General features: G+C 36.3%; 1 protein-coding gene across 1 annotated transcript in view; it reads left to right on the top strand.

Annotated features, from left to right (window-relative positions):
• RLF (rearranged L-myc fusion) overlaps window positions 1-16,487 on the top strand; it is an 82,426-nt gene that overhangs the window by 56,537 nt on the left and 9,402 nt on the right. Inside the window, exons 6-7 of the mRNA XM_029947843.1 lie at window positions 5,085-5,221; window positions 14,599-14,740. Coding sequence (XP_029803703.1) covers window positions 5,085-5,221; window positions 14,599-14,740 — 279 coding nt within the window. The remainder of the gene's footprint in view (window positions 1-5,084; window positions 5,222-14,598; window positions 14,741-16,487) is intronic.

The raw sequence follows: 16,487 nt of genomic DNA, 5'->3' as shown, positions 1-16,487 counted from the left end.
GGCACCCGGGTTCCCAGCAATCTCTGTGGCAGTGTCAGAAGGCGCCCGGGTTCCCAGCAGTCTCTCTGTGGCAGTGTCAGAAGGCGCCCAGGTTCCCAGCAGTCTCTCTGTGGCAGTGTCAGAAGGCGCCCAGGTTCCCAGCAGTCTGTGTCAGTGTCAGAAGGCGCCCAGGTTCCCAGCAGTCTCTGTGGCAGTGTTAGAAGGTGCTGAGACACTGGAAGAGCAGAAGGGGTCTGTTCTTAGGAAGCCACTAGAGATGATACTCCAGCACTATTGCTAAATTACCTTTCGCTGTATAGAAATAATTTACTTCTGTTTCTCCAGTTCCTTGTTTATTCTTTTTTTTTTTTATGTTTTTTATTTATTTTTGAGAGACAGAGACAGCACGAGCAGGGGAGGGTCAGAGAGAGAGGGAGACACAGAATCCGAAGCAGGCTCCAGGCTCTGAGCTAGCTGTCAGCCCAGAGCCCAAGGTGGGGCTCGAACCCAGGAATCATGAGATCATGATCTGAGCCGAAGCTGGAAGCCGACGCTTAACCTACTGAGCCACCCAGGCGCGCCCCGTTCCTTGTTTATTCTTATCCTTTGGCCCTTGCAATGTGGTTTTCTTCCTGTTTGGAACAATTTTATTTCATGCTACCCTTCATGGCTTATCTCTACTCATTCTTGAATTCTTACCTTAAATGTGACTTCAGCTAGGAAGTTGTTTTTGATCTCCCAAATTTGGGTTAGTTTTTTTTTTTTAACCAGAGATAAGAAAAATACTTTGTACATCCCCCTCGTAACTGGACTGTGGCTGGACTGTGACTTCCATGAAGGCAAAAATCAGATTGGCTTGGATCCCCAGTACTTAGCACAGCGCAGGTACTTGGTAATAAACAGCACTGCTTTGAGAGACATGTGCATTTTAATTTTAACATGGTTTTTAATGGGATTTTTGTGCACAGAGGATTTTGGGTATCATATAAGACTGCTTTGTCTTTGGGAATTCAGTCTATTTGGAAAGCCAAAGTTCAAAGCACATTTTAAGAAAGTAAAATAATGAAAGTTAATGGCCACTATGAGTTAAAGTTCAAAAGTTGGCCCAAAATGGAATAAAAAATAGCCCAATTAAAAAATGCTGAGAAGATGCTGTGAATTCAGAGTCAGGCAAGACATCATTGGACGCTAGAGTAGTCTGTGAAGGAAGACTTCATAATTAGAAAAGTTCCAGCTGAATATTGAGGGATGAGGAGGATGGGTTCAGCAGGCAAGAGGAGGAGGGCTGTTTGTTCAGGCTTATTATACACTGACTGGTAGTGTTCATCTTTAGAGTGTTTATAATCAATGGAAATAATAGAACTGCATATGCCTTCTAAACAACTAATCTGGATTTTCCATAGCATTTCCTCCTAACCCATTTTAGGTTACCTAGTAAACTAGGTTTCTAGTTTACTTCAGTTTTTTTTTTTAATATATGTTTTTTATTTATTTTTGAGAGAGAGAGACAGCGTAAGCAGGGGAGGGTCAGAGGGAGACACAGAATCCGAAAACCGGCTCCAAGCTCTGAGCTGTCAGCACAGTGCCCAAAGCGGGGCTCAAACCCACAAACCATGAGATCATGACCTGAGCCGAAGTCATATGCTTATTAACTGACTGAGCCACCCAGGCACCCCAAATTTACTTCAGTATTGTCCCTTTTGCCTTAATGCTCTGGTTCCAAGGTGAAAGCTCATATCTCTCTGAAATGCACCCTTTTAAAATGAGCTTCCCCGTAAGAATAAAATGACATGAAATTAGTTTTTCATTTTGTTTACTGTTATTTCTGATTTAGCTACAGTTGACTAGAGACAAGAAACAGTCTCTTCTTAGGCTCATCTTTTACTTGTGAAGTTAAAAATAATATTGCCTGCCTTTCTAATCTTCCAGATTTATCATGCTGATAAAATGAGATAATATCTCATTCAGGGTATTTGAAAAGGATTAAAAAAAAGTTCTAGAAATATGAGTTGTACCTTCTTTCCTGGCTTAGAGAGTTTCTCATGCTACTTCTCAGCTTGGGAATGTTATACTGCTGTTACATTGCAAAATCGAATTTTAGAATACTGGGTTTTTGACAAGAGCTTTAACGTGGCCTGGATAGTAGGTGGTTGCTCTGGAACAGCTGTTCTTCTGCTGTGGAATTCTCATTCAGTCATTAAGTCACTTCGGTCCTGCACACCCTGTGGTGGGCCTTTTGTCTCCGGATGAACCTTCTGATTCATTCAGCGGTGGATGAGGGCATGGTTGTTGAGGACATCATTAAAATTCCATCTTCATTAAATCTGATAAGGTCTTCTTTCTTTTTTAACCTGAAAACGAAATTTAACTTTAATTATGCCCTAAGCTTTGTACCAATGTAACTTTGCCTCCCAGGGCTCCTTAGATATAAATTTAAATCAAGTGTGATCTTGCAGCTGAGAGTGAGATTTTGAAATGCTTTCTGATATTCTTAAGGTTGACTTTCTTTTTTTCTTATTTTAAAAATTTGTGTATTTCATGAAAATAGTTTTTAAGAGCTCTTCTAACATGCTCCCTATTTGTCAATCCCTGTTAGAATATATTTATTTAAAACTTAACTGTAACTTTTATAGACCCACATACCACATTTTTTATTGATGCATAATTGACATCTTGACATTGTATCATTTCAGGTGTACCACATAATATTCAGTACCTATAGGTTGTGAAATGATATCCAAATAAGTCTAGTTGAAGTCTGTCACCATACAGTCACAAAAAAAATCTTTTTCTTGTGATGAGAACATTTAAGATCTAGTAACTTTCCAATGTGCAATACAGTATTAACTGTAGTCACCTGATGGACTAAAACATATTAAATTATTAAAATAACTTCATGAGGGAGGTTCTATTAGTTCTATTTTACACATGAGGAAACTAAGACACTAAGTTACTGAGAAGTTATGTTACTTACCCAGAGTCACACAGCTAGTAGCTGTAGAGCTGGGGAAAGAATGTACACAGTCTGGTTTTAGAATAATTGCTTTTGGGGCACCTTGGTGGCTCATTTGGTTAAGCAGCCATCTCTTGGTTTCGGCTCAGGTCATGATCTCACAGTTCATGAGGTCAAGCCCTGCGTCAGGCTCTGCTGACACTGCAGACCCTGCTTGGGATTTTTTCTCCTTCTCTCTCTCTCTCTCTCTCTCTCTCCCCCCCCCCCCCTCCCTCCCTCCCCCCCCTCCCTCCCCCTCCCTCCCTCTCTCTGTCACACACACACACTAAATAAACTTAAAAAAATTTTTTTTTAACATTTATTCATTTTTGAGAGACAGAGCATGAGTGGGTGAGGAGCAGACAGAGAGGGAGACACAGAATCTGAAGCAGGCTCTAGGCTCTGAGCTGTCAGCACAGAGCCTGATGTGGGGCTCAGACTCACAGACTGCGAGATCATGACCTGAGCCACAGTCAGACACTTAACCAACTGAGCCACCCAGGCGCCCCCTAAATAAGTAAACTTAATAAAAATATCTATTAAAAAAAAAGAATACTTGCTTTTAATCACTATATCATACTGCTTATTATGTCATTGCATTGTCTTTGAAAAGACTAGAAAACAGAATTGTATGAGTTTCACTTTGTAAAAATGAACATTTTGCCCTCTTTAAAACTTGATTTGTATATTCCACTCATCAGTACCTATTTACTGTTGTTTTTTTTTAATGTGTTCCAGACACTACTAGGTGCTGAGTTTTGAACAAGATATACATGGCCTCCGACCTCATTGGCTGTACATTCTAGCAGAGAGCAGAGAAGACAGATACTAATAAGTTATTTGCCTAATGATTGAATTGCAGTTGTGATAGAGGTTACAAAGGAGGAATTAAGAGTAGAGTTTTTGTATGTGGGGTGTTTTTTATTTAATTGAAGTACAGTTAACTTTTGGAGGAGTTGTTGTTCGATGTTTTTTCTTTCAATGGTTGAGAATAGAGTTTTTGATGGGGGTTCTGACCTGGTCTTAGAAGTAAAAGGATTCTTTGAGAAAATGGCATTCAAGCTATGCTTTGAAAAAAGCTCTTCTGTGCCTACTTGAGGGTATGACTAAAATTAGATGCTTTGACCACCTGTTGGAACTGAATAGCACGTTGAAAGAGATGAGCTAAACTCTTTTATACCTCATTCGCCCTGATATTCACTGTTTATCCTGAAATTTATCATTGTTTTGTACATTTACTATCTGGTATAATTGACATTTATAAGGCTGACACATGACAAAGAGATTATTCATTTTGTTTGTTAAGATAGGGAAGTGATAAAATAGAGTTGAGAAAGGGTCTTTAGAGGTCTTAATCTCCTGTTTTATTAGTATGTAAAAAGAGCCCTAGAAAATTCTGATTTGTCCAGAGGTGGTTTTAAGATTTCTATAAGTAGAATCCATGAGGGGTGCCTAGCTGGCTCATTTGGTACTTAATGTGACTTTTGACCTTGGGGTTGAGTGTTTAAGCCTCACATTCGGTATACAGATTACTTTTAAAAATTAAATCTTAAAAAAAAATAGTGTAAATGAAAAAGATGCATTTCTAAGTGTTTTAGTTGTTTGAACTCATTTATACCAAATATTTTTTTGTCTCCTTAACTCTGAGAAAGTGAGAGAAATTTCTCAACTGGCCTCATTTAGCTTTACTGGCTGTAAGGATAAGCCTTCTGTTTTCTATTTGTAATGAGAGTGACTTGAATAAAATTGAGAAGGAAATAAACAAAAAAAGATGATATTTCTAGTGAAAATAATCTGAAGTTATTATGCATAATTTGACTCACCTTATATGGTAGCAAAGTTCATGAATAATTTTTTTTAACTGTACAAAAATGTTTCTATCTGTGTTGGGACTGCAGTGGAACTTCCTTATAGTATCTCTTCACTTCTTTTTAATATTATATTAAATAGTCCAGGAAATTCAGCCGTGAGTTAATAGAAGAAAATGATATCCTTCTGATTGCCTCATCAATTGTTAAAGATAAAAAACCTTAAAAGAAGCTTCTCGTTACATAACAAAATATACGAGAAAGTTACCATTTTGATTTTGACTCCATCTTCTCATTTTTGATAGATTGCAAAGGTCGACTGCAAGGAAATACTAGACATCATATGTAATCTGGAATCCGAGGGTCAGGATAACACAGCATTTGTTCTTTGTACGACTTACCTCACTCAGCAGCTCCAAACTGCAAGTGTATATTGTTCTTGGTAAGTATATTTACTTTCTATTTACTTTGTTTAGTACATGGTTTGGCATTTAGAGTTCACGTAGGACATTGGCTTCCTTCTAATTTAAAGCCTAAGCAAATTAATGGATGACATGTGAATTACATCTTGCTTAGAAGCTCAGCCATTTAATTAAAAATATTATTGGTTTAATCTTTTCCAGGAGAGTCCAGAAATAAAGCAAGGGTAAAGAATTTAAGCTCCTCTTGATCATCTTATAGAGGGTTGTCTGTTAACTTTAATATATGTCTTCTTTGGAAATAAAATTATGGCAACATGAAACAAATTGGTGTTAGCTCATTTTCCTTTACACTTATTATATCTTTTGGTAGTCATTTCCCCCCTCTTATTTGGAAACCACGAATTATCTAGGTTTCTAGGTCAGCCTTGCACTAGAGAAGGAAATCCATTTGAATAGGTAATCTCTTTTGCAACTTTGGTACTATATAGCAGAATTATATTAATTTGGTTTTAATTCAGTTTATATGTTGTTTGCCTACAGAGTACTTAGTTGCTAAAAGGAAAACAGTAAGTGTAACCCACAGTTCTTTCATTCTAACTGTGTGGAATCTATTTAAGCCACAGGGACAGACTTGGTATACAGAAGAGTTCTAGAATGTAAGACTGCCATTAAGTATCAGTTTAGTGATATGGATAATGCTATAGGATATTAGCAGAAGGTACTCACTGTATGTTTAAGAAAGGTGTCAGGGGGGAGGTAATATCAGAGCTTTAATTCAAAGAATGGATTGGATTTGCATGATCTTAATAAGAGGAACCTTGAGCATTTTAGAACCTAAGGATTGCTTGAAGTTGGAAATTAACATTTTGATTAAAGGATAACCCAGTAAAGCCCTTCGTGTACTTTAGCCTTCATTGTTCTCCTTTTGGAGTATCTGTATGTATTTGTGTAGTTTTATGATTAACATTATATGCTACTGTATTTCTTTCTGTTTACTATTTTATATAGAAATGCTATTTGCATACTATAAATTATCTCATTATAACCATTATGCAGATGAGGCAATGGACGACCAGAGGAATCAGAGAAGTCTTGTGATTGCCCAGGGTCTTAAGGCTAAAGTGATAGAGTTGAAATTCATATCCAGTGTTTTTGACTCCTAATCCAGAGCTTTTCTTCTGTGGTTGTGTTCTTGGTGCAGGGCCAGAATGAAGATTGCAGTCCTCCACCACGGAGTCCACTATACCAGTTACATCTCCTCTGAGAAAGGAGATAATGGAATAGGGAGTTAAATATATTTTATAATAATCACTTTGGGAATTTTGTTAGGAAACCAAAAAACAGGTGCTAAAAATAAAAAGAATTAAGTAGCAGTGAGGGTTTGAATCATTAAATTAAGTAGAAGAGGTTTTTCTTCCCCCCCATGCATTTGAGATAGAGAATTTAGCCTCAGTAAAACAGTTGTGTTTTCTTGAGGAACAAACCCCAATTTATCTTGTTACAGTTAATTTCTTTGCCTACAATGAAAAACTATCTGCTAGTGATAGCTAGATTTTCAGTGCAAAGAAATATACTAACTCATGTATAAGATGTATTATACATTACAGAGGGTTGTGGAGTTTTTTAAGTTTTAGATGTACTATATAATGATTCAACAATTCTGTTCATTATTCAGTGTTTATCACAATAAGTGTAGTCTTAATCCCCTTCACCTTTTTCACTCATCTCCCCATCCATCTCCCCTGTGGCAACAACCAGGTTGTCCTCTGTATTTAAGAGTATTTAAAAAATGAGTGTGTTTTCGTTTGTCTCTTTTCTCTTTGTTCATTTATTTTGTTTTCTAAATTCCACATATGTTTTAAATCATATGGTATTTGTCTTTCTTTGACTATTTCACTTAGCATTATACCCTCTAGATGCATCCATGTCGTTGCAAATAGCAAGATCATTTTTATGGCTCAGTAAATTCCATTGTGTGCATGTGTGTATGTGTATGCCATATCATCTTTAACCATTCATCTGTTGATAGACACTTGGGCTGCCTCTATATGTTGGCTGTTGTAAATAATGCTACAGTAAACATAGGGGTGCGTATATCTATTCAAATTAGTGTTTTTGCGTTTTTTGGGTAAATACCCAGTAGTGGAACTACTGGATCATATGGTAATTCTATTTTTAATTTTTTGCATTTAATTTTTTGCATTTCTGCACCATTGGCTGCATTCCCACCAATGGTACATGAGGATTACTTTTTCCTCTAAATCCTGGCCAGTACTTGTTATTTCTTGTGTTTTTTATTTTGGCCAATTCTGACAGGTGTGACATGATATCTTACTGTGGTTTCGAGTTGCATTTCCCTAGTGATTAGTGATGTTAAACATTTTTTCATGTGTTTGTTGGTTATCTGTGTTTCATCTTTAGAAAAATGCCTGTGTCCTCTGCCCATTTTTAAATTGGATTATTTGTTTTTGTATGTGTTCCATTGTATAATTTCTTTATTTATTTTTGGATATTAACCCCTTTTCAGGTTTATCATTTACAAATATCTTCTCCATCCAGTAGTTTGTCTTTTCATTTTGTTGATGGTTTCCTTCACTGTGCGAAAGCTTTGTATTTTGATGTAGTGTCAATAGTTTAATTTTGCTTTTGTTTCCCTTGCCAAAGGAGACCTATCTTGAAAAATGTTTCCATAGCTATATCCAGAGAGATTACTGCATGTGTTTACTTCTAGGAAATTTATGGTTTCAGGTCTCACATTTAGGTCTTTACTCAATTTTGAATATATTTTTGTGTATGGTCTTTAAAAGTGGTCTAGTTTCATTCTTCTGCATGTAGCCTTGTTTTCCCAACAGCATTTGTCAAAGAGCATGTCTTTTTCCTTTTGTATATTCTTTCCTCCTTTGTCATAGATTAATGATCATAAAAATGTGGATTTATTTCTAACTTCTTTATTCTGTTCTATTGTTCTGTGTTTTGGTTTTCATACCAGTATCATACAGTTTTGATTTCTGTAGCTTTGCAGTGGATCTTGAAATCTGGGGTTGTGATACCTTCAGCTTTCTTCTTTTTCAAGGTTGCTATTTGAGGTCTTTTTTTTTTTTTTTTAACGTTCATTTATTTATTTTTGAGAGATGGAATTCAAGCGACTATGAGCAGGGGAGGAGCAGAGAGAGAGAGGGAGACACAGAATCCAAAGCAGGCTCTGAGCCGTCAGCCCAGAGCGTGGTATGGGGCTCCAACTCCTCAACCTTGAGATCATGACCTGAGCTGAAGTCAGAGACAACCTACTGAGCCATCCAGGCACCTGTGGCTATTTGAGGTCTTTTTTTTGTTCCATGCAAATTTTAGGATTATTTGTTCTAGTTCTGTGAAAAGCTGTGGGTATTTTAATAGAAGGATTGCATTGAATGTCTAGATTGCTTTGGGTAATATGGACATTTTAATAATAATTGATTTTCCCAATCCATGAGCATGGAATTTTTCCATTGTGTCATTTTCAGTTTTTTTCATCAGTGTTTTACCGCTTTTAGAGTACAAGTCTTTTATCTCCTTGTTTAGTTTATTCCTAAGAATTTCATTGTTTTTGGTGCAATTGTAAATGGGACTGTTTTCTTAATTTTTCTTTTGCTTATTTATTAGTTTATAGAAATGCAACAGGGGGCACCTGGATCAGTCGGTTAAGCTTTGGACTCTTGATTTTGGCTCAGGTGATCTTGTGTTTCAGGAGATCAAGCCTTTCTTTGAGCTCTGCTCTGCGCTGACAATCAGGAAAACTGCTTGGAATTCTCTCCCTCCTTTCTCTCTCTGCCCCTCCTCTCTCCCTCTCTCAATGAGTAAACATTTTGAAAAATAGAAGTGCAACAGATTTCTGTATATTACTTTTGTATCCTATGACTTTGCTGAATTCATTTGGTAGTCTTCAGGGTTTCTGTGTATAGTATCAGGTCATCTATAAATAGTGAAAATTTTACTTCTTCCTTACCAATTTGGATGCTATTATTTCTTTTTGTTATCTGATTGCTGTGACTAGGATGTCCAATACTGTGTTGAATGAAAGTGGTGAGAATGGACATCCGTGTCTTGTTCCTGATCTTAGAGGGAAAAGCTCTGATTTTCACCATTGGGTATGACATTTGCTGTAGGTTTGTCATATATGGCCTTTATTATTATGTTGAGGTATATTCCTGCTAAACCCACTTCGTTGAAAGTTTTTGTCATGAATGGATGTTGTACTTTGTCAGGTGCTTTTTCTGCTTCTGTTGAGATGATTATATGGTTTTTATCCTTGTTAATGTGACCTATCAACTTGACTGATTTGTGAATAGTGAGTTACCTTGCATCCTTGGAATAAATCACATTTGATCATGGCAATTTTTTAAAAATATTGTTGGATTTGGTTTGCTAATATTTTGTTGAGGATATTTGCATGTATGCTCATCAGATACTGGCCTTTACGTTTCTTTTTGTGTAGTGTCTACCTGGCTTTTGTAGCAGGGTCATGCTGACCTTGTAAAATGGATTTGTCATCTTTCCTTCCTCTTTTTTTTTTTTTTTTTTTTTTTGGTAATAGTTTGAGAAGAATAGGTGTTAACTCTTCAAGTGTTTGGCAGAATTCACCTGGGAAGCCATCTAGTCCAGGACTTTTGTTGGTTGGGAATTTTTTAATTTCTGATCCAACTTTACTGCTGTAGTTGGTCTGTTTGAATGCTCTGTTTCTTCCTGATTCAGTTTAGAAGGTTATATGTTTCTAGGACTTTCTTCTAGTTATCAAATTTGTTAACATAATTTTTCGGAATCTTGTATAATCCTTTGTATTTTTGTGGTGTAGGCTGTTGTTTTTCCTCTTTCATTTCTAATTTATTTGGGTTGTGTTTTTTGGGGTTTTTTTTTTTTTTTTGTGATTCTTGCTAAAAGGTTATTGGTTTGTTGAATGTTTTAAAGAACCAGCTCCTGGTTTCATTGATCTGTTCTATTTAGTTTCTATTTCACTTATTTCTGCTCTAATCTTTTTTACTTCCTTTCTTTTGTTGGCTTAGGGCTTTGTTCTTCTTTATCTAGCTCCTTGAGGAGTGAGTTTAGGTTATTTATTTGAGATTTCTCTTGATTATAAAGTAATTTTAAAACTATAGTCACACAGTTCTTTTAATGTTCCAAATTAGAGCTTCCCTTCTAGAATGACTTATAACCCCATTCTTTCTTTCTTCACTCAGCCACATTAGCCCTTCCAAGGACATTAGTAGCTGTAGGATTAATGCTGCTCCCAGCAGCAGGAAGGGATTAACAAGGATTTCCCTCTTGTTGGCCTCCTGAGGAACTAGAATGAGTAAAGGAAAGAAAATATTTAGTCACTTCACACTTTTTAAAAGTAAGCTTCTTTCAAGCAATTTAAAGAGAATCTAAAATTTTCAAATTTGGAAACTTTTTTTTTTAACCCCTTCTGTTATTTTCATAGGTGAAAACGTATTTTCATTTGTTTGTTTTGCTGATGGGATATTGGAGTGGGATATTTCACTAAGGAAAACGAAACTTAGGAATTCTATAAAACGTGACAAAATTGGAATCTGATAAAAGCAGTCACTTATTTTTAAACATATATACTAGAATTTATTTATTGGAAGTATCATTCTTGAATGTGATCATCACAGAAGATAATATTTGAAGTATTAACTATATAACTTACCCAAAACATTTTTATTTTTCTTAGAAATTTCCTTTAGAGATACTTAACAAACCACAATAAAGTAGATCCTATTATTTTATAGCAGTCACCATACATATATATATATGATTGATCTCAAAAGGTATATTACTCAGCTTATTAATTAACCATGGTCCCCAAAGAGTTTTGGCTCTGCCCCCAAAAAAAAAAGTGCTGGAGGAATGAATTTCTTATAGATGTCTGCAGTGGGAATACTATTAGAGTAGCCAAGCAAATAAGAAAGGGAACCATTTTTAAATGGGACATGGTACATATAGATGTGTAATTACTACTGCTGCTTTTAAAATGATGTTCATGGGGCACGTGGGTGGCTCAGTTGGTTAAGTGTTCGACTTTGGTTCAGGTCGTGATCTCAAGGTTTGTGAGTTCAAGCCCTGCATTGGGCTCTGTGCTGACAGCTCTGAGCCTGGAGCCTGCTTTGGACTCTTGTGTTTTTCTGTCTCTCTGCCCCTCCCCTTTGTTGTCTCTAAAGCAAACAAACATAAAAAAAAAAAAAAATGAAGTTCATACAGGTGAGCCATAAACCTCCATCAAAGCTTTTGGCAAGTATTTGATAGATTGACCTTTGCTTTCTGAGATCTGAGTTTAATATATATAGCTCAGTCAGTTGAGCATCCGACTTCAGCTTAAGTCATGGTCTCATGGTTTGTGAGTTCAAGCCCCACCTGCTTGCTGCTGTCAGTGAAGAGCTCGCTTTCAATCCTCTGTCCCTCTCTCTCTGCCCCTCCCTACCGCACTTGCTCGCTCGATCGCTCTAAATCACTCTCTCTCAAAAGTAAACATTAAAAAAAGTCTTGTACATTTGTGTTTCATTAGATATAATCTCATGCCTGTTCTCTCCCAGGCTAGACTGTGATATACCAGGGTCAATATGTGTTTTGTCCTTAGTACTTGGCTAAGACCACATATTCATATATGTTTTATTTAACCAAATTTTGTTGGAAATAAAAAATCATGAGGTCACATACTGTATTTGCAGGAGCTACCTTTAGAGGTGGTCATTCCTTAATTCCACAAAGTTTTCTTTGCCTCATTTCCACAATGCCTAAATTCCAGATAACAGTATGACAAGTGCTGGACTTTGGGCTTGCTGATATGCAGAAACCCAGTGTAATTTTAAGTTCTTGCCTGGTGGCTAGATCTCGGCCAAAGTGTGTTTCCTACAATTAATAGAACTAAGTTTCCTTTCCAGTTTTTATGAATCTGTATATATAATTTGTTGACTTGAGTAGGCAGTGGGCTAACTGAAAGCATATGTATAGTAGAATCATTTTCAGTATATTTCATTTAAAAAATCATACCATTGTAGTAATTGGTATTTGTCCCAGTGCATATATGACCCAGTAGGCTCTGAGTTACTAGTTATTGGTGGTTTGGGTTTTCGAGTGTACAAATTTGAATGGATGACATGGTGGCATTTTCATGAGTTGGTTTTTTTGCTTTCATTCAAGCAAGTTTATATGTTTGGTTGGGTAATGAAGGTATGTTTAAAAACAAAATACCCTTTTCAGGTCATAGTTATTTGGAGTTAAAATAACTATAGGTTGAAATATTTAATCTGGAATAAATCAAGCCCTAGACAGTCTGATTTATTTTTTTAAATTATTTCAGGGGCTCCTGAGTGGCTCCCTTGATTAAGTGGCCAACTTTAGGTCTTGGCTCAGGTCATGATCTCATAGTTCATGAGTTCAAGCCCCGCATCAGGCTCTGTGCTGATAGTACAGAGCCTGCTTGGGATTCTCTCTCTGCCTCTCCTGCACTTTTCTCTTTCTCTCTCAAAATAAATAAACTTTAAAAATTATTTAGGAGATTTTAATACTTAACTGCCTTTTATCACTTTATGAGATTTGCCTAACTTTAAACTTCTACCTAGTTGACGAATTTTAGATAGTAGATATTCCTGATGTGGGGCTCAGAATCATGAACCATGAGATCATACATGACCTGAGCCAAAACCAAGAGTAAGATGCTTAACTAACAGAGCTATCAAGGTGCCCAGCAATCTTGTGAGTTTTAAAATGAACAGTCACCCCAATTACTTGCCTAGACAGTAACTATTTTCAAAGCTGACCTGTCTCAGTTTTTTACTTTTCCTGGTTAGGGACAGCAACACTAGTCACCAAAGACAAATACTTAAAAAGGCATTTTAAGTTAGTTTTATTTATCACAGCTCAAATTTGCCATCACTAAATATTAAAAGCTTTAAACAATGTACCTTTGAGGAGTATATTAATTTCAATCTTTGAGGCAAGTTTTGTGTGTATATAAGAATTTCACCATATGAGAATCCTCATTACCTCTTTAAAAGTATAATAGGGGTGCCTGAGTGGATCAGTCGGTTGAGCAGCTGACTCTTGATTTCGGCTCTGGTCATGACCCCAGGGTCATGGGGTCAAAACCTACATTGGGCTCTATGCTGAACGGGGAGCCTGCTTGAGATTGTCTCTCTTTCTTCCTCTGCTTCTCTCCTGCTCACACACACACTCTGTAAATGCATTAGTTAATTAAACTAAATAAATAAAGTATAATAAAATAACTTCTATTAAATATGTTTATTTTCAATCGTTTGAGGTATGTTCATTTGTTAAACTTTGTATTCGTACCCAGCTTCCTAGAATAGTCAGTTAATAGCGGTCAGATATAATTAGTCTCCTAAAACTGCCTTGTGAAAATAATACTTCCTTATGAAAACTACTTAACATATTACAGTATGTATTGCAGTGTGTAAAGAAAAGTGTCACTTTTTAAAAATGGTAACATTCTCTTCAGCTAGTATTTTTATCCTGGACATTTTTGAGTTACTAGTTCTTTTCCTTAAGAATTTTCTCTTGGGGCTCCTGGGTGGCTCATTCGGTTAAGCGTCAGACTCCTGATTTCATCTCAGGTCATGATCTCACATAGTTGGTGAGTTCCAGCCCCATGTCAGGCTCTGTGCTGACAGCCTAGAGCCTACTTGGAATTGCCTCTCTGCCCCTCCCTGTTCATGCCCTCTCTCTTTATCTCAAAATAAATAAACTTAAAAAAATTTTTCTCTTAACGCATTCAGTGTTTTTAATTAACTTGTTTTTTTCAAGCATTTTCCCATATGCTTGAAAATTCCATTCATATTCCAAAATGAATATTTGTAAGATTCTTGTGTTTTAGCCATTTCCAAAAGTCCCATTTTGCTAATTTTATTAGTCCTATTTAAACATTCCAAAATACATGCCTAACCTAAGTAGATTCATAAGATTTTAGAGCTAGAAAGGTCCAGGTAAGTGGAGAAGTGTACTGTTAGAATATTTATTATTTGTATACGTTTTGTTAGCAGTGAAGGGATGTCTCATGATCTCTGCCCACTAGGATAGAGTTTAATTCAGTCAATGTAATTATCAGTGTAAGGGGGTGAAACCTTAGAACACAACGGGCCCTAAGTGTTTTAAAATATCATTATAAAGGAAATAGTCTTTGTTGTTTTTATATTCTCCCACCACAAAGGAAAGAAGTGGTGGAATTTTCAGGAAGAATTCTTAGCAATTTTACCACTTTGAGAGGACGCAATAAGGAATATAGACAGGTTTTTTTTTCTTCTAATTTTTGTTTACTACCACCTTATCGTTAGGAACCAAAGTGGGGTGGGGAGCTGGATGGCAAATACCAGTTGCTTTATATGTTTTACCTTAATCTTTCTTTTTATAGGGAATTGACTCTCTTTTGGAGTAAACTGCAGAGAAGAATCGACCCATCTTTAGACACTTTTTTGGAGCGCTGTCGTCAGTTTGGTGTCATAGCTAAAACACAACAGCATTTGTTTTGCCTGATTAGAGTTATACAAACAGAAGTGAGTAATTTTCCTTTTTATGATGATTGTCCTGGAACTGAAGAAATGATTACTTCTCAGGCAGGTCCTTTTAGATGAGGAAAGATTATGGAATTGAACATAGATAGCTATTTCTGCACATTGACCTGGAATCCATAGTTTTTCTTAATGGAAAATAGTGATTTGAAGTGACTGGAGGAAGGGAAGATTATGTTTCTGGGCTATCACATCAACTACTCTATGTCCACTAGAATAGATTTCTGTATTTTATATATAGGCATGTTTGTTTGCATATTGACATAATTATTAAAAATGAAGAAAATGTAATTCTATTTTTATTTTCCTTTAAGAATAGAGTCCTACATTTTCTAGGTTTTGGAGTAATAGAACAGTTCCAGAATCAGCTATACAAAAGTCATAATCTTCTGTGCGCACCAATAGGAAACAAGTTAGATATTTTTAGGAAGTAAACATTTCCTAAAATGAAATGAAGTGCTATATATAAAGCCTTATTTATTGACTTGAGCTCTATAGATATATAAGACTATCAGCATAGAGATTCAGGACAAATCTTATACTGTTCCCCCTGTTTTTGTTTTGTTCTTAGAATCTGCTCATAACAGAGCTCTCCATATACCCATATCTAATGGCTCATGGGTGTGTTTTATGGGTTACTTCTTTGACAACCTTCAAAGATTGTTTATACTAAAGCCAAGGCACAGTTGTATCTTTGATACATCCTTTCTCCTTTAATGTAAACATTTATTCCCTATACTTTATTTGAAATATGTTGGTCTGGTCTTCTCCAGTAAAGACAGGAAAAGGTAAAACAGTTATTAAAAAGTAAATTTCATGGTCAGGTAAGTTAGGTGATAATTATTTCTAATCACTGTGAATGAAGTTGTGTCTCCTGTCACAGAAAGAACATGTTCAAGTAATTACTGAACTTGTCTTATTTTTAAATAATAAGCCAAAGTGTGCATGACAGCGAACCCCAAATACTGCTGAGTAGGGAAATAAAATATTCAAAGGCACAACAAGAGAAACTGAGAGACACCATTAAAAGAATATTTCCTGAAACGACAGGCCCTGGACAGTCAATAAGCCTCCTTTAACAGAGAAATATTAACAGGTGCACAGTGCACAGTGAGCTTTCTAAAGGTGACAAGAGACAGAAAACTAGCAAAAATGACAAAATGAAGGAACTCTCCCCTGAAGAACCTCCAAGAGGAAGTCACAGCGACAGAACTGACAGGAAATTAATCCAGGAGCAGGAAAGGAGAATTTGAGACCTGAGTGACACAATCAAATGGAACAACATCCATATCATAGGAATTCCTGAAGAGGAAGAGAGAGAGAAAGGGCCTGAAGGGATACTAGACCAAATTATAACTGAGAATTTCCCAAATCTGGGAAAAGAAATAGACATTCAAATTCAATAGGCACAAAGAACCCCCTTAAGACGTAACACGAATCGGCCTTCAGCACGACATATCATAGTGAAACTGGCAAAATATAAAGATAAAGAGAGAATTCTGCAAGCAGCTAGGGAGAAAAGGGCCCTCACATACAAAGGGAAACCTATCGGAGTGGTTTGATCTCTATTCATTTATACTTATGGAGGGCAGGCCAGGAAGGAATGGCAGGAAATCTTCAATGTGATGAACAGAAAAAACATGCAGCCAAGAATCCTTTATCCAGCAAGCCTGTCATTCAAAATAGAAGGAGAAATAAAAGTGTTCCCAAATAAACAAAAACTGAGAGAATT

The sequence above is a fragment of the Suricata suricatta genome, chromosome 8, assembly GCF_006229205.1.
Source record: "Suricata suricatta isolate VVHF042 chromosome 8, meerkat_22Aug2017_6uvM2_HiC, whole genome shotgun sequence".
Taxonomy (NCBI): domain Eukaryota; kingdom Metazoa; phylum Chordata; class Mammalia; order Carnivora; family Herpestidae; genus Suricata; species Suricata suricatta.
Note: the sequence above shows the minus strand (reverse complement) of the source record. Positions and strands in the feature narration are given on the sequence as shown.